The 22,384-nt window shown below is 40.0% G+C and overlaps 1 protein-coding gene across 3 annotated transcripts in view; it reads left to right on the top strand.

Moving 5' to 3' along the window:
• TEK (TEK receptor tyrosine kinase) overlaps positions 1-22,384 on the top strand; it is a 121,324-nt gene that overhangs the window by 97,801 nt on the left and 1,139 nt on the right. For 2 of the 3 annotated variants that reach the window (XM_077147995.1, XM_077147992.1), the window contains 9 exons: positions 5,923-6,077; positions 7,640-7,850; positions 11,011-11,121; positions 13,194-13,384; positions 13,933-14,046; positions 18,037-18,107; positions 18,945-18,985; positions 19,907-20,003; positions 21,525-21,624. In XM_077147995.1, the coding sequence (XP_077004110.1) occupies positions 5,923-6,077; positions 7,640-7,850; positions 11,011-11,121; positions 13,194-13,384; positions 13,933-14,046; positions 18,037-18,107; positions 18,945-18,985; positions 19,907-20,003; positions 21,525-21,624 (1,091 nt within the window). The remainder of the gene's footprint in view (positions 1-5,922; positions 6,078-7,639; positions 7,851-11,010; positions 11,122-13,193; positions 13,385-13,932; positions 14,047-18,036; positions 18,108-18,944; positions 18,986-19,906; positions 20,004-21,524; positions 21,625-22,384) is intronic. The other variant, XM_077147994.1, reaches the window with a different exon arrangement.

Here is a 22,384-nt window from a genome sequence, read left to right as displayed (position 1 = left end):
ACCTCTTCAAAAACCAAATCAATAAATTGAGGGAGGACATGAAGAATACATGAGATCAACAAAAAGAAGAGATGGAAAGTCTGAAAAAACAAATCACAGAACTTATGGGATTGAAAGACAGAGTAGAAGAGATGAAAAAAACAATGGAAACCTACAATGGTAGATTTAAAGAGACAGAGGCTAGCATTAGTGAACTGGAGGATGGAACATCTGAAATCCAAAAAGAAACAGAAACTATAGGGAAGAGAACAGAAAAATTTGAGCAGGGGCTCAGGGAATTGAATGATAATATGAAGCGCACAAATATATGTGTTGTGGGTGTCCCAGAAGGAGAAGAGAAGGGAAAAGGAGGAGAAAAACTAATGGAAGAAATTATCACTAAAAATTTCCCAACTCTTATGAAAGACCTAAAATTACAGATCCAAGAAGTGCAGCGCATGCCAAAGAGAATAGACCCAAATAGGCGTTCTCCAAGACACTTACTAGTTAGAATGTCAGAGGTCAAAGAGAAAGAGAGGATCTTGAAAGCAGCAAGAGAAGAACAATCCATCACATACAAGGGAAACCCAATAAGACTATGTGCAGATTTCTCAGCAAAAACCATGGAAGCTAGAAGACAGTGGGATGATATATTTAAATTACTAAAAGAGAAAAACTGCCAACCAAGACTTCTATATCCAGCAAAATTGTCCTTCAAAAATGAGGGAGAAATTAAAGCATTTTCAGACAAAAAGTCACTGAGAGAATTTGTGACCAAGAGACCAGCTCTGCAAGAAATACTAAAGGGAGCACTAGAGTCAGATACAAAAAGACAGAAGAGAGAGGTATGAAGAAGAGTGTAGAAAGAAGGAAAGTCAGATATGATATATATAATACAAAAGGCAAAATGGTAGAGGAAAGTATTACCCAAACAATAATAACACTAAATGTTAATGGGCTGAATTCCCCAATCAAAAGACATAGACTGGCAGAATGGATTAAAAAACAGGATTCTTCTATATGCTGTCTACAGGAAACACATCTTAGACCCAAAGATAAACATAGGTTGAAAGTGAAAGGTTGGGAAAAGATATTTCATGCAAATAACAACCAGAAAAGAGCAGGAGTAGCTATACGAACATCCAACAAATTAGACTTCAAATGTAAAACAGTTAAAAGAGACAAAGAAGGATACTATCTACTAATAAAAGGAACAATTAAACAAGAAGACATAATAATCATAAATATTTATGCACCGAACCAGAATGCCCCAAAATACGTGAGGAATACACTGCAATCACTGAAAAGGGAAATAGACACATCTACCATAATAGTTGGAGACTTCAATTCCCCACTCTCATCAATGGACAGAACATCTAGACAGAGGATCAATAAAGAAACAGAGAATTTGAATATTACAATAAATGAGCTAGACTTAACAGACATTTATAGGACATTACACCCCACAACAGCAGGATACACTTTTTTCTCAATGCTCATGGATCATTCTCAAAGATAGACCATATGCTGGGTCACAAAGCAAGTCTCAACAAATTTAAAAAGATTGAAATCATACACAACACTTTCTCGGATCATAAAGGAATGAAGTTGGAAATCAATAATAGGCAGAGTGCTAGAAAATCCACAAATACGTGGAGGCTCAACAACACACTCTTAACAATGAGTGGGTCAAGGAAGAAATTACAAGAGAAATTAGTAAATATCTCGAGGTGAATGAAAATGAAAACACAACATATCAAAACCTATGGAATGCAGCAAAGGCAGTGCTAAGAGGGAAATTTATTGCCCTAAATGCCTATATCAGAAAAGAAGAAAAGGCAAAAATCAGGAATTAACTATCCACTTGGAAGAACTGGAGAAAGAACAGCAAACTGACCCGAAAGCAAGCAAAAGGAAAGAAATAACAAAGATTAGAGCAGAAATAAATGAAATTGAGAACATGAAAACAATAGAGAAAATCAATAAGACCAGAAGTTGGTTCTATGAGAAAATCAATAAGATTGATGGGCCCTTAACAAGAATGACAAAAAGAAGAAGAGAGAGGACGCAAATAAATAAGATCAGAAATGGAAGAGGAGACATAACCACTGACCTCACAGAAATAAAGGAGGTAATAACAGGATACTATGAACAACTTTACACTAATAAATACAATAATGTAGATGAAATGGACGAGTTCCTAGAAAGGCATGAACAACCAACTTTGACTCAAGAAGAAATAGATGACCACAACAAACCAATCACAAGTAAAGAAATTGAATCAGTCATTCAAAAGCTTCCCAAAAAGAAAAGTCCAGGACCAGATGGCTTCACATGTGAATTCTACCAAACAATCCAGAAAGAATTAGTACCAACTCTGCTCAAACTCTTCAAAAAAATCAAAGTGGAGGGAAAATGGCCTAATTCATTCTATGAAGCCAACATCACCCTCATACCAAAACCAGGCAAAGATATTACAAAAAAAGAAAGCTACAGACCAATCTCTCTAATGAATATAGATGTAAAAATCCTCAACAAAATTCTAGCAAATCGAATCCAGCAACATATTGAAAGAAGTATACATCATGACCAAGTAGGATTCATCCCAGGTATGTAAGGATGGTTCAACATAAGAAAATCAATTGATGTAATACACCATATCAACAAATCAAAGCAGAAAAATCACATGATCATCTCAATTGATGCAGAGAAGGCATTTGACAAGATTCAACATCCTTTCCTGTTGAAAACACTTCAAAGGATAGGAATACAAGGGAACTTCCTTAAAATGATAGAGGGAATATATGAAAAACCCACAGCTAATATCATCCTCAATGGGGAAAAATTGTAAACTTTCCCACTAAGATCAGGAACAAGACAAGGATGTCCATTATCACCACTATTATTCAACATCGTGTTGGAGGTTCTAGCCAGAGGAATTAGACAAGAAAAAGAAATACAAGGCATCAAAATTGGAAGGAAGAAGTAAAACTATCACTGTTTGCAGATGACATGATCCTATATGTCGAAAACCTGGAAAAATCCACAACAAAACTACTAGAGCTAATAAATGAGTACAGCAAAGTAGCAGGTTACCAGATCAACATTCAAAAATCTGTAGCATTTCTATATACTAACAATGAACAAGCTGAGGGGGAAATCAAGAAACAAATCCCATTTACAATTGCAACTAAAAGAATAAAGTACTTAGGAATAAATTTAACTAAAGAGACAAAAGACCTATACAAAGAAAACTACAAAAAACTGTTAAAAGAAATCACAGAAGACCTAAATAGATGGAAGGGCATACCATGTTCCTGGATTGGAAGACTAAATATAGTTAAGATGTCAATCCTACCTAAATTGATTTACAGATTCAATGCAATACCAATCAAAATCCCAACAACTTATTTTTCAGAAATAGAAAAACCAATAAGCAAATTTATCTGGAAGGGCAGAGTGCCCCGAATTGCTAAAAGTATCTTGAGGGAAAACAACAAAGCTGGAGGTCTCACGCTGCCTGACTTTAAGGCATATTATGAAGCCACAGTGGTCAAAACAGCATGGTATTGGCATAAAGATAGATATATCGACCAATGGAATCGAATAGAGTGCTCAGAGATAGACCCTCTCATCTATGGACATTTGGTCTTTGATAAGGCAGTCAAGCCAATTCACCTGGGACAGAACAGTCTCTTCAATAAATGGTGCCTAGAGAACTAGATATCGATATGCAAAAGAATGAAAGAAGACCCATCTCTCACACCCTATACAAAAGTTAACTCAAAATGGATCAAAGATCTAAACATTAGGTCTAAGACCATAAAACAGTTAGAGGAAAATGTAGGGAGATATCTTATGAAGCTTTCAATTGGAGGCAATTTTATGGACCTTAAACCTAAAGCAAGAGCACTGAAGAAAGAAAGAAATAAATGGGAGCTCCTCAAAATTAAACACTTTTGTGCATCAAAGAACTTCATCAAGAAAGTAGTAAGACAGCCTACACAATGGGAGACAATATTTGGAAACGACATATCGATAAAGGTCTAGTATCCAGAATTTATAAAGAGATTGTTCAATCAACAACAACAAAAAGACAGCCAACCCAATTACAAAATGGGAAAAAGACTTGAACAGACACCTACCAGAAGAGGAAATACAAATGGCCAAAAGGCACATGAAGAGATGCTCAATGTCCCTGGCCATTAGAGAAATGCAAATCAAAACCACAATGAGATATCATCTCACACCCACCAGAATGGCCATTATCAACAAAACAAAAAATGGCAAGTGCTGGAGAGGATGCGGAGAAAGAGGCACACTTATCCACTGTTGGTGGGAATGTCAAATGGTGCAACCACTGTGGAAGGCAGATTGGCAGTTCTATATTCAAAAAACTGAATATAGGATTGCCGTACGACCCAACAATACCATTGCTAGGTATCTACTCAAAGGACTTATGGGCAAAGACACAAATGGACATTTGCACACCAATGTTTATAGCAGCATTATTTACAATTGCAAAGAGATGAAAACAGCCAAAATGTCCATCAACAGACGAGTGGCTAAGCAAACTGTGGTATATACATTCGATGGAATATTATGCAGCTTTAAGACAGAATAAACTTATGAAGCATGTAATAACATGGATGGACCTAGAGAACATTATGCTGAGTGAGTCTAGCCAAAAACTAAAGGACAAATACTGTATGGTCCCACTGATGTGAACCGACATTAGAGAATAAACTTGGAATATGTCATTGGTAACAGAGACCATCAGGAGTTAGAAACAGGGTAAGATAATGGGTAATTGGAGCTGAAGGGATACAGACTGTGCAACAGGACTGGATACAAAAACTCAAAAATGGACAGCACAATACTACCTAATTGTAATGTAATTATGTTAAAACACTGAATGAAGCTGCATCTGAGCTATAGTTTTTTTGTTTGTTTGTTATATATATATTTTTTGCATTTTTATTTTTATTTTTTCTCTATATTATCATTTTATTTCTTTTTCTGTTGTCTTGCTATTTCTTTTTCTAAATCGATGCAAATGTACTAAGAAATGATGATTATACTTCTATGTGATGATATTAAGAATCACTGATTGCATATGTAGAATGGAATGATTTCTAAATGTTGTTAGTTAATTTTTTTAATTAATAATATATATATATATATATAAAAAACAGAACAGAAGCAAAAGTATTAGACCATAATCTTTAATAGTTTATTTTGACCTGAGCCCTAAATTTAGTGATTTTTCTCTTCTGTCTTTTCCTTCCTCTCTCCCTCCCTCCTTTCCTTTTTTTCCTACCTTGGGTATTGTTCAGTTTTCTCCATCTTAGCTCACAGCCTCTTTCCTTCTTTTCTTACCTTGAATATTCCTCAATTTTCTCCCTCAAGTTTTTAAAACAAGGCAAAATAACTTATAGACTCTGAGTTCTTAGCTCACAGAACCTTAAAGCTTTTCTAGATCGGGAAATTGAGGTTTGGGAATGTTTAGTTGTTCTTCAAACTCATTATTATTCAATAATGTTCATCTGCTTGGGCCCCTGTTTGGGAGTAAAACTTGAACAAATGTAACAACTGGTGATTGGTATATTGTTATTTACAAGGAGTTTTGTATGTATTTATTTTTTGTTTTTGACCTTGTGAGTCAAACTTATCTCCACGGAGTTTTTATAAATGAGTAGCCCAGGACCACGTAGAATTTACATGGCAGATTAGGACTGTCCTGACACTCTCATCACATTATGGCCTCTCCCACAGAGGGCCCTGGCCTATCTCTTTTTTTTTTTTTTTTTACTTTTTTCTTGGGCAGGCACCAGGAATCAAACCTGGGTCTCTGGCATGGCAGGTGAGAGCTCTGCCTGCTGAGGCACCATCCTGGCCTATCTCTGTATAACCCTGCGGCTTCACTTCTGTTCTCCTGCACAGTTCCAGCAGACCTTGGAGGTGGGAAGATGCTGCTTATAGCCATCCTTGGCTCGGCTGGAATGACCTGCCTGACGGTTCTGTTGGCCTTTTTGATCATGTTGCAATTGAAGAGGGCAAACGTCCAAAGGAGAATGGCCCAAGCCTTCCAAAACGTGGTAATGTCTCATCTTTCTACTAGTTAGTACGGCCAGGCCCACACACATGCAGAACCTCCACTTTATACATTGGCATCAGGAAATTTTCTTGTTAAGCAAATATTTCCCTTAGGCAAGTCTCCTCTCCTGTTTGGCTTCTATTATTAAATGGAAGGTAAATAACATGACCACGCAATTTCTTGTCCAAACGAGAACAAGTTGGAAAGTGAAAAGGGTGTTCTTAATTATGCTAGAAAACCAAGCCTAAAACAAAAAATAAGATAGATGGTTATCCTAGTGATAAGTCAAAGAGAGTAATCTTGCAATAGAGTGAACTGAAGAGTTTTGGTACAGAATCCTCAGAGGATAGTTGGACTCTTAGTTTGATAGGTAATGGTGTATTGTCCGAGACAAGTTTTCCCACATTTTCCTATTTCCCGTTTCCTGTTTTCAAATCTCCCTCAATCCTATCATCCTTTCTATGCATAAGAATTATATAAAATGCGTGTATGTCCCATTCCTATGTACTTCTTCAGTCTGTAGTCATCATTCATGGCTCTTGGAACAGCCTCATTCTTTCATCTAGGCATTTTGACCAGCAGCAAAGGTCTACAAAATCAAACTTTACCAGTAGACATCCTGTTTGAGTCCTTTTTGTATATTCCTGCCTGAGCATTTGTCTAGTTTGTGGTTTCAGGTTCTGTAAAATAAATTTGTGTCCAACTTTATCAACTCTGTATGTGATGCATTGTGTATAATTACATTTTTCAAATGAGGTATACTTTCGTGTATGAAGGAATCTCCAAAGTTGCTTTTAGTGGAAGGAAAGGGATGCTTCATTGTCTGATTCCAGGCCAGAGATAGCTTAATTTAGGCTGTCATTGGAGAGAAAGGACCAGAGAGGAGGTTGGGAGCACTGGAGCTCCTTGTGGCATCGCTGCTTTATCACGGCACCATCAAGCAGCCACTTATACTCAGGAGAAGAGGAGACATTATGTGGGACTTTGCTCTAAGCCCTAGTCACCCTGGTGCCAGGGTGTGTTGCCGGATGAAGTTGAGAGATTCTAAGTTTTAGGAGAAGCCAGAGAGATGGGAAGAAAAGGAGAAGGAGGAGGAGGAAGGAGGGAGAAGAGAGAGAAAGATGGAGAAGAAGAGGGAGAAGAGGGAAAAGGAGAGGAAGCAGGGAGGAAGGAAAGGAGGGAGGTAGGGGAAGGGAGTTAAGAGCTGACCAGGGTGATTCTAGAAAAGCCCTTAGTTAAGCACATCCCATGACTGCCCCAGAGAGTATCTCTCTGAGTGCTTTTAAAAACCAGGACTGAATACTTTTTCATTCTACAGTGAAGTAGAGGACTCAAGTAGGACTAATTTAGGGATGGAAAACACACGGAATATGTGCTGTCATTCCCCTCCCTCACCTGTCACAGATATTACTAATCACCTGTGGCATGCTTTCCCACTGATGCCCGGTACTGTGCCATCTCTATTCTAGAACTAGATGCATGGTTTCCTTTTTCACTGGGTGTGGTATGATCCTTCGAATTATGAAAAATCCTCATACAAATCATGAAAAATTATTTTTCCAGAGGGAAGAACCAGCTGTTCAGTTCAATTCAGGAACTCTGGCCCTGAACAGGAAAGCCAAAAACAGCCCAGATCCTACGATTTACCCCGTCCTTGACTGGAATGACATCAAATTTCAAGATGTGATTGGGGAGGGCAATTTTGGCCAGGTTCTTAAGGCGCGTATCAAGAAGGATGGGTTACGGATGGACGCTGCTATCAAGAGGATGAAAGGTCAGTGCTTGGCCAAATCAAGTCAGTATTTCACGAGGTGGCCAGAAAACTTTACTTCCTGTTGAAATTTTCATCTATGGCCTTACATTCTTCAAACAAAAAAAAATTGGCATGGTGACAGTTATAGCTGTTGTGCAAAACTGAAGGTGATGTTTCCTTCAAGTTCAATCCTGTGATAGAATCAGGATGTAAATATGAAGGCAGGGACCATTTAAACACCACTGTATAGATTCCTTGGGGTGTGAGATTATAGATTCTCTTTCATACACTGCTAACTTGCTAACTTTTGGAGAGCATCATTGTTTCTCTTAATACAGTGGGTCCCCAAACTCTCACGTGTCTCAGAATCACCTGGATGGCTTGTTAAAAATGCAGGCTGCTGCACCCCACCCCACCCCTTACTTTCTGAAACAGTAAACCTGGGGCAGAGTTTGAGAATTTGCATTTCTAATGCATTCCCAAATGAAGCTGATATGGCAGGTCTGGAGACCACAACTTTGGGAACCACTTCATGAACCATCTGCCTCAAAATCTCCTGGAGATGATTGTTTGCAATGTACCCACTTGGGGTCCTCCCACCCTAGGTTCTACAACTTCAGAATTCCTGGGGGTGGCATGTGAGAATCTATGTTGCTTATAAGCTTTCTCAGTTTTTGTTCTCTATACTCAAGTTTGAAAACCACTGAGCTAAGGTCCACAAGAACGAAATCTTTTCCAGCTATGTTCATCTCAAGACATAGACCCGTGCCGGCACACTTAAGACTGGATAATAAATGTCTTCTGAGGAAGCAGATGTAAATTCATCAGGCAACTATTCTGACTTCTATCACCATAGATCAATTCTGTCTGCCTTGTTCATCATATGAATGGAATCATACAAAATGTATTCCATCATGTCTGGTTTCTTTTGCTCAACATAATTTCCTCTTTGTTCCATTTAACCAGCTGTCTTGCTAAATCACTGCCAACACTAGCTGTCTCTTTTCTTTGTGAAACAGCAGTAGTAGAGTCAACCGTTTGTTCACGTGTTCATGTAAAGGTGCTGCTGACTTGATTGCAAAGCTGCACCATTGATTTTTTAATGGAAAATGGTGTATTAGAGCAGGGAATGCCATTAACTAATATTTGGGATAGTTCCCTATTAAGGGCCCTGTGAGGTTGCTCATGAGTTTTCCTTGTTTTTCACAGAAATATAAGCCTAAGATGAGAATTACCCCTACATCTTACTAAAGTATCTCTGCTTTCAGCGTTATTACGACCATGTAAGAAGACAAATAAAACAAAGCAAACAATATAATCTGTGCTTAGAAATAATATGTTTCAAAAAAATGTATAAACCAAAAACCTTTCCCAGCAGCCTTAAAAATTTTTTTAGGTTTCCTACTTTAGTCACAGGAGTTCTGGAGAGTAATAAGGTTACTGAGAGGAGAGAGTATGTAATACCTTGTGAAATCAGTTTTTATTACGATCTGACTTGAGTCAGATTTTCTATCTCATGTCCATGTGAAGAGGTAAAATAATTTAACATTGTGTCAGGGCCAAAAATTCCTGCAGGCAGAGTGATGTACCCTGTTTTACTTTGTTAAGCTGCTCAAGACAATATACCAGAAATGGAATAGCTTTTAAAGAGAGAATTTATTAAGTTGCAAGTTTACAGTTCTAAGACTATGAAAATGTCCAAATTAAGTACCAACAAGAGGTTACCTTCATTCAAGAAAGGCTGATGCCGTCTAGAACACCTCTGTCAGCTGGAAAGGCACTTGGTGGTGTCTGCTGGCTTTCTCTCCCAGCTTCTTGTTTTATGAGGCTCCTCCAGAGACGTTTTCCTTCTTTCTCTCCAAAGCTCTCTGGCTATAAAGGCTCTGTCGGCACTAAAGCTTTTTTCCTAAATGGTTTCCTCTTAATGGGCTCCAGTAAGCAACAGCACCTTGAATGGGTAGAGACACATCTCCATGGAAACAATCAGAAAGGTCCCGCCCAAGAATACTGAATGAAGATTAAGCAACAAGGCTTTTCTGAGGTACAAGACAGTTTCAAGCTGGCACACACCCGAAGGAGAGTAGTCACTGAAGTATGGAGATAACCTTGTTATGAAGAATTTTGCTTTCATGATGCTCGCAAGTTATTGATTCCCAGGGCCAGAGCCACAGTGAGGGTTCTGTGGTATGAACAGGGCACTCAACTTTCAGTCACCTACCAGTTAGCCTGACGGGTACCAGTAGCCCATGTGAGATGCTCCCACAGTCTCCAAGCCAAAGTTCAGACATGCATATAGCCAATAGTACCCCACTCCCACACCCCAAATTTGTTTTTTGAAAACAGTAATAACACACTGTCACCAACTTAAAGCTGATCATGGTGCCTGCTGGTTCCTCCCCTACTCAAAGTGAAACTGAAAAGACAGGACAAAATGAATAGGAACCAGGCGGGCCATGGTGGCTCAGCAGGCAGAATTCTTGCCTGTCATGCCGGATACTGAGGTTCAATTCCAGTGCCTGCCCATGCAAAAAAAAAAAAAAAAAAAACCAAAAAACCGAAAAAGAATAGGAACCAATGCAGCTCAATTTCCTGACTACCAAACAACTTCTATAAAAATGTTATTGGTCTTTGGTTTGTTTAGCAGGTATGGCTTGTGAAAAAAAGTAAGTTAAAATTATTAAATAAAGTGAGGTGCATGCAATGTGGTGATGTTTCATTGAAAACTTTGAATCTATTTCTCAGCGTTTTTGTCTCTGGATGGCAGATTTAGCTGAAAGAGCTTGAGTCTAAAAGCTGCAGCAGCTCTACCTCTACCAAATCATTTTGCTGTGTATTGGAGGGCTTAAACAAGATATCTTTAGAGCAGTGGTTCTCAACCAGGGGGAGATTTTGTCCCCTGCCCCCCCCACCCCAGGGGCCATTTGGCAATGGCGAGAGGCATTTTTGGTTCTACTATTGGCACCTAGTGGGTGGATACAGAATACGCCTTCCCTGCAATAAAAAATTATCTGCCAGCAGTGTTGGTGCAGAGGCAGAGAAACCCTGTTTCAGAGCAGTCTCTTTGCTTTGGAGACAGCTTTCCAGGTGTCCTGGTATCCTGTAGATCCTGGGGGACAGGAGGGGAAAGCTGATTCTTAAGAAGTGTACCAAGTGGGATCACAGCCCTTGACTTTCTTCCCAGAATATGCCTCCAAAGATGATCACAGAGACTTTGCAGGCGAGCTGGAGGTTCTTTGTAAACTTGGACACCATCCGAACATCATCAATCTCTTGGGAGCATGTGAGCATCGAGGTAAAATGCTCTTTTCCTGTCTCTCCTCCTAGATTTTTTTCAAAAAGTTGAAATTAAAGATAATGATCTTAAGAATGTCATCTTTTTTTTTTTTTTTTAAAGTTGCCGTTTGCATCTGTATGTCTAATAGCATTTACAGATTGTGCTGAACTTTGGCATCTGTCTGGAGATAGGTGCCAAGGCTGGATCTTTTGGCCTCTGATGTGGATCTGCCATTAATACCCCAAAGTCACCCATGATTCCACTCTGCCTCCATCCACGATGCCAAGGTCTGCTAGGGAGGAGAGGCGGCTCACACCAGAAAGGGTGGAGAGCACTGGTTCTTCCTAACCATTGCCTTGCAGCTTTCCTCCAACCACGAGGAAATCTGGCATTCTGAATATTAAAGCCATGAATGGCAACAATTTACTGTAATGTGAAATACTGATGATGCTTAGGTTAAAAAATAATTTAAAAATAAAAAATAAACTTATGTCCGATAGTGCTTTGTTTTATCCATGTACAATTATATAGGGGCTTTACAACCTTCCTTTGTAGTACATACTTTAAATTTCATTATTAATACAAAGTTAATTATATAATTCAAAAATTTATATTATTAATAAAAATTTAATCATATAATTCAAATATTATATAATTCCAAGTATTAGCTGTGACTGAGTATCAATAAAAATATATGGGCTTGCTCTGCATGCTCTGTGGGTTTGCAGTTCTGAATCATACCTAAACTTAATTGCTGATGGAAAAGTTTGCTCCCATAAAAAAGCTCCATGCGGTAATCATTTACAAACTTGACAACCTCTTGTTGATTTTGCATCACAAATACCAACAATAGAAAAGAGACTACTTCCTTTTCCTCAATTTATTAAACTAAAAATACCGATGTTTGAAAGTCTTCAAACAATATAACATTTTGTGCTCCAATAAGAGTGTGATGATGAAAGCCAGATCATGTCCCTTAGGTTAAATAGTGAAGTAATATCATTTATTTTTGAGCTATTTCCTGAAAATAGTAATCAGGGTGGGACATCAGTAAACAAAAGTTTTTTTTTTTAATGCGACAATAGAAAATACATATCTTAAAATTTTGTTCTACCATCACATTAGCACAAAATTGGTTGATACTTGAAATTTGTAATGCAGTAAAGAATTGAGAAAGCACATTCGTACCAGAATTTAGTTATATATCTTCTTTTAATAAAACAAGATTCAATATTAGATTGTTTTCTTTTTGCCGAAATTTCAGTTTCCTAGAAGATCTTTGAAGTTCAAATTCATTTGACATTTTAAACAATAAATGATGGCTACAAAATCTTCATTTAAAGAACAGAAAAGCTCATTACCCTTCATTGGCTCTAATGATCAATGTGTTTATCAGAGCAAATTACTTTTTATAGTGAACAAAGAAGAAAGCATTTGTGATAAAAATAAGAGCAAGGGCATAAGTTTTTCTAGGAACTATTGCTTTAGTTTTGCTAAAACTTTGAGTTTTCTGGTTCCTTTAAGAAAAATGCATCCCCTAAAACTACATTTCACTAACCAGTGTCCTAATCAGCTATTTGGTGACTTAATATGGATTGGGGAGGAAAGCATCATCATTGTAGGCCTTTCTGCCAGGGGTGCTTAGTCAATACCTTTTATTTTTAAAAACTACAAAAAAATTAGGGATAGCCTGGAGTAACACATCTGGCCAGATTAGGTTCTCAATCAGTGTTGAGTTAAAAAATATATACCTGGAGAAAGGCATCCTCTTATCTTTTGGGAGAGAATGCTTTAATTTCATTCTATCTCTGAGTAGGAAAAAGTATTTCAGGAAGCCTTCTAAGTTAGTCTATTTTGTAGGGATAGAGGTGGGAAGGGAAAGAGGAAATCCTGAACTTAAGCATGCCTCTCTTTAAGTGCTGCTGGAGGATGTCACTTACCTTTCACCTGTCTCCAGTGTTATTCTACTACCAGATATATTTCTTTTAGGTCATAATGGCATTTATAAGTAATTCCCAGAGCACGGAAAATTTCACAGATGTCACAGTTTAAGCCACTGCTAACATGATGCCCTCCTCCTTTCTCCGCAGGCTACTTGTACCTGGCCATCGAGTATGCCCCCCACGGAAACCTCCTGGACTTCCTGCGCAAGAGCCGAGTGCTGGAGACTGACCCCGCATTCGCCATTGCCAACAGCACCGCCTCGACCCTGTCTTCCCAGCAGCTTCTTCATTTTGCAGCAGATGTGGCCCGGGGTATGGATTACTTGAGCCAAAAACAGGTGTGTTCTGAGGACATTGCTTTGGAGGTCTTTGCTCTCAATAATTACCTTAGAGTGAAGGTTTAGATATTCATACAGGTTGTCAACCAGTCTCTCTTCCTTAACACTGTCTTATGCTAGCCCTCATTTTAATCTCTGGTAACATTCCATCTATTTTTATAGAAATTTATGGTCGATACTTCCAATATGTTCATCTAGTGAATTTCACCCGAGTTCAGTGAGGTGACCTAACTATCTCAGCTTCATTTGATTCCAAATAATGCACAATAGCACAATAGCAGAGACATTATACGACAAGAAGATTTAATGTCCTCATTTTGTCTGGAATGCTTCTCCCAAGATGTAGTGGATGCTTTGGCAGTATCTATGAACTGAAAATTTTGAAGATGAACTCTAAGGAAACTGAATTCTGGTGACTTTTTAAACGCCTTTTCATATTAACCTCTCTATTCCCAAAAGCTTTTGACCCCAGGGCTATGGGCTAACAAAGTGAAATGAAAAGACAAGTATTATGTTGAGAATATATGATTTTTTTTCTTTAATTTCAGTTTATCCACAGGGATTTGGCCGCCAGGAACATTTTAGTTGGTGAAAACTATGTAGCCAAAATAGCAGATTTTGGATTGTCCCGAGGTCAAGAAGTATATGTGAAAAAGACAATGGTAAGTTTAGAACACGGATATTGAAAACATCCTGCTCCCCAATGCCACTTCTCTTACAATATGTTCTGTGGCAGTGGAGGCATCTGATGGTTGTATTCCAGTAGGTACTGTCCTAACCCAGAAAACATCCTTTCTAAGATTGATTCCTAAAATCAAAGCAAAATTTAAAAAGAAATTCCAAGTGTCCATATTACCGATGAAGAAGGCCATGTAGTGTGGCCAAGTAATTTAACGGCTAGCCCAACAGTCCAACGTCTTGGGGCTGTATCCAGTCCAGACCCCTGGGCTGCTCATTCAGGAGACTTTGAGGAGCTCCCACAATCCCTTTGATGCATCGCAAACAGAAGAGGGAAAAGACATTTCACATAGTTTCGAAAATGAAGGAAATGAATTTATGAGGTTTCCAAATCACCAAGCCTTATAGAGAAATGTGTGACTTCTAAATGCTCATGTAAGGGTTTCCTCTTTGCCAAAAGTGGACCCTTTCCTCTTCAAGCCCAAATCAAATTCACTTCCACTTAACGATACTCACTCCCAGACAGTAATGTTTTAGTGCTTAATCCCAGGAGAACCTCACTGTATAGTCCTAGAGGCACAGGGAAGTGGACTCATTCAGCATTTGTTGCTTGCCTTAATTTGTAAAGCCCTGAAAAGAAATGACTGGACATGTAGAGCTGTGCTGACTACATGCTATGGCCTTCTGCTTTCTCTGGGCAGGTGGGCAGAGGCCAGACTGACTCCAGGGCCTTGCAGATAGCGAACCCTGCAGCTTTATGTGTATCTGGTAGGTAGGTCTATGCCAGTGGCATGGGCCTCCCTTTCCAAGGTCAATTGAATATTCACTGGGTTCAGCTTTCCTGGGACTGCTCAGGATTTTGTGGGCGCCAAATTGCCTCTGGGCAGCAAGGCTGAGGAAATCACTTCCTGCATTTATCCTCAAATCCAAGTTTCCTTTCCTTTTATTATATTTATTTTTGTTACTGACAAGATAACATAGAAACAACATTAAAGAAAGTTTAGGGGAAAAAATCGCCCATAATAGTTTTTTCCTTTTTTTTGTTTGCTCTCCACAAGTGTATATAATTTTGCAGTTACAATCATAGTGAACTTTTTGAGGGTTTGACGTGGGGCCGCTTTGGCTCTTTAGGAAGCCTTGGGTACTTGTAGACATTAACACTTTCAGAAGCCGTTGGTACCTCTCTGAGGGCTGGCTTCCAGACAAAAAATTTTTTCTCTATGTCTTCCTGGCTTTTGCTCAATGCTTTTGTTCCTCTGGGGCACAGCTGGGCTTGTTTTCTTAAGCACGCAACCATCTCTGACCCCTCCCTGGTCACCTGAATCCTTATTTCTCACAGAGTTTGGGGGATTTCTCCTGCATTTGGGGATGTGGTACTCTGGCCATGTGAGTGGAGGATTACCACAGGCTGGGTAGTGGCCAACCCCGGGACCTACATGTTTTTTTTGGATGCCTTCTTCAGACCCCCAAAGCTAAAGCTGGTTGTGTTGGCCTTTCACAAAGGACAGAGATTAGGAAGGGTGCTGAGTGTGGCAAACCACTGGGCAGGGCTCAACTTTATCTCGCAATGGCAAAGTAATGTGTTTGGTGACAGCATGTGGGCTGGGGAGGAAAGGGCCTGAGTGAAGTAAGGGAGAGGCAGTAGCCCTCAAGGAGAAGAGATTGGAGAGGAGCGAGCTCCTGACAAGAAGGATGCCATGTACCTAGGACACCCTGAGAGGGTAGGGTGGCTACTTCTTTGTTCTGTTTTTGTGTTTTGTGTTTTTTCCTAAAGTCAGAGGTTTTCAACTCTCAATGCACTTCAGAATCGTCTGGGGAGTTTAAAAATAGAGATGTGGAGTCCTTCCACCTACACATTCTGTTTCGGTTGGTCTGGGGTGGGGTTCTAGCATCAGTTTCAGCGTAAACTAAATAATTTTCTCTTTTTTTCTGTTGTTGATTAAAATATCTATCCCCTCCTCAACTACTTATTATCCACACTGTTTCCTGCTTGTATTATATTTGGGGGTAACATAAGTCAGATTCAACCTTTACGTTATAAAGAGCTCTCAGACACGTAACAGTGCAAACAATTGATGAGCACAATGAAAGAGGAAAACACAGGTGCCATGGGATCACAGAGGAGGCCCATGGCATGCAGTCCTGGAGGCTTCTAGGAGAGTGTTAACACCTGAGTTTCACAGTAAAGGTTAAACAGGTGTTGGTGATGTGAGAATGAATTGGATAAGCTGGAGAATGCATTATATACCAAGGTCTAGAGGAAAAGGAGAATGGGAAACCTTTGGGGACCTTTAAGTAATTCAGCATGGCTGGAGTATAAGAGAGAAACAAAGGGGGAAAGTTAAGACCCAAGGTTGGAGGAGGAAGCAGGGTAGAGGTCTTGAAGAGCCTTGGGTACTAGCTGAGGGTTTAGGTCTGGCCTTTATTCTTGAGGCAAGAGGAACATTACAGAATTTCAAACAAAGGAACCACATGATCCCATTTGCATTTTAGAGTGATTGTTCTGGCTGTGATGTAGAGAACAGACTTTGTGGGAGTGAAACCATGGGGAGAAGTGGTGGTTGTCCCAGGCAGGAGGTGATGGTGACCTGAACTAAGGTGATAGCAGCAAGACAGAAAGAAGTGGACAAAGTAAAAAGAAGTCAAAACAGAAAAGAAATTAAAAAGAATACATAGAACGTGGTAACAAGGCAGTGTAAGTTAAGAAGTAGGGAGTGAATGAGAGCAAAGATAGACTATTTTTTGCATTTCTTAACTGTGTGAAGGGGAAGAGAGAGCTAGAATGGCAGAACGAAGGTGGGAGTAGGTAGATGTAGAGTGAAGGAAGGGTTCAAATGTTGAGAAGAAAATCAAAGATGTAGATATGAGAAAGGATACTTTCATACTTGCAACTTAAACTACAGAATGACTGTTTGGGATGTATGATCAGAAATACTGTCACCCTAAGAAGAAATGGGAAAGAACTGTTCAGTCAGGAATCACCCTTGGGATCCAGGGCAGGGCTGGTCTCCTGGGTGGGTGACATGGGAGAATGCCTGATCCAGTTTCTAGGGTTTGAGAAAGCCTCATAACCTCCGCCTCCTAACTTTGCCCAACCCACTGCTAACATGGGCTGAAATGCCACCAAGGGTGGAGAAGGCCCTGAAAGGGAGGGATCTTTCAGAGTGGCTCGTATGATTCCTGGTCAGAAGGGGAGCCTCAAACCATTGGGAATTTGGGGAGACTGGAAGTAAAACTTGGAGATGAAATCTCCCAATGTGTAGTCCAAATCTCATTTTGCCCAGCCTGGACTCAGTAAGCTGAGAAATGGGGGACAACCAGGAGGAAGTCAAGGTCAAACACTTAGGGTGAGTGTGTGTGTCTCTGCTCTAGTCCCAAACTCAACATAAATTGCATATGCTATAAATTATTTGAATCTTACATATATATGCATACAGCTCTTTGAAGATTAAAATGCTCTTTCCTCTCTTACCCTTATGGTTACCCTTAAGCAACTTATATATCTTCCAGTGGGAAATCTTTGGTTTCCTCCAGGCACAATTGTTCTCTGCACTCTACTTTGGTGCTCCCATTAGCTTTTCCCACACTTCAATTTAATTCTGGGTTTCTATACCTGTTTCCCCCTTTCCAACTTCAAGTGCCTCTGCAAGCTACAGGTGAATAAACGAATAAATAAATGAATACCAACATACACACATTTAAGTGTATATATTTGTTCAGCTAAAACCGCTCTCTGGGCCAGTTGAGGGCAGAGGAGCTACCGTACACTATTTGCATGTATTGGAATCTGAAAACACACTTGTAGGTGAGACATATACAAAACAGCAGTTCCCGAGTTGGTTGTACCTTTTGTCTGTGGATTTCTAAATGGAGCTCCCTGTGGACTTGCTGTGGGCCCCAGCTTCAGGCAAGCTCAGAGCCTGGGAAGAGTCCCCATCCTGCCTAAGTACGTGCCCTCTCACTTTCCTCTCCAGGGAAGGCTGCCCGTGCGCTGGATGGCGATCGAGTCACTTAATTACAGCGTGTATACAACCAACAGTGATGTGTGAGTAAGCCTTTTATTACCGAGGATCCCCCCCCCCCTGAAAACCATACATTTGACAGAGATTTTAAAGGGAAGTGGGATTGCTATGTACCTCTGTGGAATAAAGCTAATCATTAGGCCAGGAAATAAATGTATTGAATTAATGAAGCCACAGAGTAGGCAGCTATCAGGTTGTAAACATAGGCTTCTGCATTTCCTTGCATGTTGGGGAGAGACTTGAAGTTGTAAATTCTTGATGTCCAGAGGAGGAAGGGACATACTGACTGTCCGTGGCTCCACCTCCCGGGCCAACCTCAATGTGTAGGACCGAGAGCAAAGGAAGCAGTTCACAACAGCCTCCGGGGTGGGAGGTGGCCGTGCATTGGGGTCTGAGTAAAAATAAGACAGGGTGGACTCTCTCTGCTCCCCAGTCTCAGACTGGGGATGGGTGAAAGGGTTGGGACTGTGACTTAGGCCATCTTGTCTGTTTTTAGGAGAAAAACTGAGGCCCCAAGGATTGAGGTGACTTCTCCAGGGGGCTCTGCTTATGCCTGGGAGTGGGGAGGAGACTGGACTGCCAATTACCGCCTTCAGTTCTCAGCATGATTTCAGAGGCAGGGATTGTTATCCCTACTTTTGGAAGATTACACTAAGAGGCCCCAAGGTCCAGTAGCTTGTCCAAGATCAGATGAAGTGGCAAAGACGGGATTTAACTCAGATCTTTGGCTTGATGTTCCATGGTTTTCATCAGCTTTCTACAGTACTACCTTGCTACCCGGTTACCCTGGTATTTGTGGCAGAGAATTGACTAGTCAACCTGTTTGCTGATGATTGGTTTTACACTTATCCTTTCTGCAGATGGTCCTATGGTGTGTTACTATGGGAGATTGTCAGCTTAGGTGAGTATCTATACTTACCTACCAGGTGAGACTGGCAAATGGAGTAGGACCTGCCAGCACTCCCTCACCACATAGTTCCACCAAGATGTGACTCGGTCATTGAAACTTACAAGTGTACAAGTATGAGTGTGTTTATTCCCATGTTTCTCTTTTTGAAAGCCCTTTGTCTAATGTCATATCTAATACTTACAATCTGGTGGCCATGAACTTCATCAGCAGGCTAATTGTCTCTGCTTGTGCAAACATGAATTAGACTTGTAACAAGTTTATTTATACAACAGAATATTATGCTGCCATTGAAAGCCATATTTTTAAGGCTGTCTAAATGCATGTGGAAATACTTATGCCAAAAAATCAAACGTTCACATACCCTATAATCCCAGTCTTACAAATACATTTACAGAAAAAAACAAAAACAAAAACTGGAAGACACTGCATAGAAAGGTAATAAAAGCTATTGTGGTTTTTTTTTTTTAAACTATTCTTTTTCTTTTCTAAGATTTTTACAATAAACATGTATTACTTTTATAATTACAATTGGACAGTACCAATGATTGGTAGCATAGAGGTTCTATAATGTAACTACTGACTTCAATTAGAACTAAGATAAATCTCATGGTACGATAGATGTGCTGCATGTAGGCAGATTTCTGGATGAGAAGTAACACTGTGTGCAAAGCATGATGGACCCTGTGGTGGGTCTTTTCACTGAAGGAAAAGTCACTCTTCGGTGTGGTCTGGCGTTTGGCTCAGTCCAGCTTTGACATACAGGGGGATTGTAAAGGAGGCCAGGAGTGAGCGTGCTGAGCACTCGCCCTCCCCTGACAGGCCTCGTCTTTCTTCCAGGCTCTTGGGCAGGAGGCAGTGCACTGCCTTCAGTGCTGGGGCAGGGTTAAGTTGGCACCATTTCTTGTCTCGCAGGTGGCACGCCCTACTGCGGGATGACGTGTGCAGAACTCTACGAGAAGCTGCCCCAGGGCTATAGACTGGAGAAGCCCCTAAACTGTGATGACGAGGTGTAAGTCATTCCTCAACCTGGGGCTATTTTATCTCAATCTACCTCCCGCTCGTTTCTTAGGCAGGCTGACGCTAATGAAGGAGTCTCTGGTACACAGATACATATACACACACATACTGAAATCCCAAACAGCCAAGAAAAGGGGGAGGGGATGTTTCCTTATTACTTAGACTGCTGTGCAATGGGCAGGGAATAATAGCATTCCAGTATCAAAATCTATGAGAAATTTAAAGCAATCACTCTTAGGGATGTGGAAAATAACTGACATTCCTGAACTTATTCATGAATAAATAGATGTATGAAGCCTTGATTATTTGCAGATTGAGATTTCAGAGCTGTTGCATTAAGGAAGATGGATTTCTTTTTCACAGAATCTTGTTTCTGCTAGGATTATTTTTGGGGAGTAAAAATTATTTCTGGGAGAAGGATGATTTACTTTGGTGATATCCTCATTCTTAGAACTAACCATGGTAGAAGCTTCCTAAGTGGTATGGTATAAATGGTGCAAGGCTCTACTCAAAAATATCCTCTTACGCATAGGTTGAGCAGATTATTTATTATTCGAAGTGGGCCACTTCTAAGAGTGAGAATAATGTCACTTGACCATTCTGGGCAAACCTGGGTGTACCTGGAGCCTCACTGGGTACAATCCCTAAAATTCTACCTTTCATAACCCATTCTATAAGAAGTGGGAAAATCTTCAGTCATTAAGAAACTTTTAATAAAATACAAATATCTCTGGAATTTATGACACCTTAGATCAATAATTCATAGCTTACTGTGTTCATAAAGTTCCCCTGAGGCATTTGTTCAATTTGTGGAATCTTGAGCCCTATTCCCAGACATTCTGACTCTGTATATCTAAGATGGGTCCCAGGAATCTGCATTTTAATAATACACATAGTTCTGACCATATGTGAAAATGCACTGCTTTATATCAGTGTTTCCCAAGCTATGTTTCACAGAACACCAGTGTCTTGAAAGATAGAAATAAATGATACAAGAAAAGATTCTGTGATCACTTAAGTCTGCGAAAGATTCACATTTAACAAAGTTTTTGTTATTTCTTATTTTTTGTTTTATGATAGACTTTCTACAAGCTTTTACTATGGTAATCCCTAAGAAGGGGATGCAATAGTTAGTATTTCACAAATTTATTTGAGCATAGAGACTGTGTTTTTTAATGAAACACTGATGTTTGGGGAGATGTAAGTTTCTAATGGAAGTGCCACCCTGGGTGTACAACCCAGTTCTTTCTGGATGATGAGAGTAGCTGAAACCACGGTCCTGTAAGAATGGTACTAGCGTGGACATAAGATCTATGGAGAGAAGGAAGGGGGCTTGAATAGGGAGGTGGGAGGCCTAAGGAACTTCCTAGGGGCTGGACTTTGGTCTTCTGCTGGCAAAGCTTAATGTGAGTTGCAGTTTTATTCTTTTCTCTTTTTTCCTTCCCTGCACTTGACCATGCTGGGATTGAAGCACAGTTATAGAGTTAGCCCTTTAACTCTTTATTTTTTGAAGGTATGATCTAATGAGACAGTGCTGGCGGGAGAAGCCTTATGAGAGGCCATCATTTGCTCAGATATTGGTGTCCTTAAACAGGATGTTAGAAGAAAGAAAGGTGAGTATAGAGTTCAAACCAGAGGTTCTTTAATTGGAATTCCTGACATGCCCACTATGGCTAATGAAATGTAGTTGACACAACTGAACAAATACTTCTGGGTATACTTCTAGGTATTATAGGAACATAAAGAAGGATGTGCCCCCTCATCCAACTTTAAGGAAATTACAGTTTGGGGGGTGAGGGTGGTGGAAATAAGATTTTAGTACAAGAAATAGTCACACACACTTGGAACAACATAAAGAATTAATCAGTTAGAGGGTGAAAGTGTTGAATCAATCATAAAGCCTGACCCTCTAGTTTATAAATGAAATAACAAGAAGGTAAAAGTGACTTGTCCAAGAGTACATAGCAGGCAGCTAGCAAAGCCTGGCTTCAGGTTGCAATGGGGAGGGTGAGCCCTGCAAATTTTCTGGAAGGTAGTTGACTACACTGATCTGGAGCTCCAAAGACAAGTCTGGGTTAGGGAAACATATTTTGAAAGTCATAAAAACCTAAGACTTGAACCTAAGTGGCAGTTAAACCAGAGATGTGGGTGAGACCACCCAGTGATATGTGACTACCAGAAGGGGACAGAGGAAGGACCTCTGGAGCCATTTCAGGAGGGACCAGTAAGAGACAATGAGAATGCAACCAGAAGCCTAGAAAAGAGCGAGTATTGACGTTTCATTGGCAGAAGCCACAGAATGCATTTCAAGAACAAAAGGTCAAATGTAAGAAATTAAGGACAGAAGCATGACCCTAATACCTTATTCCCAGT

Source organism: Tamandua tetradactyla, chromosome 2, assembly GCF_023851605.1.
Source record: "Tamandua tetradactyla isolate mTamTet1 chromosome 2, mTamTet1.pri, whole genome shotgun sequence".
Taxonomy (NCBI): domain Eukaryota; kingdom Metazoa; phylum Chordata; class Mammalia; order Pilosa; family Myrmecophagidae; genus Tamandua; species Tamandua tetradactyla.
Note: the sequence above shows the minus strand (reverse complement) of the source record. Positions and strands in the feature narration are given on the sequence as shown.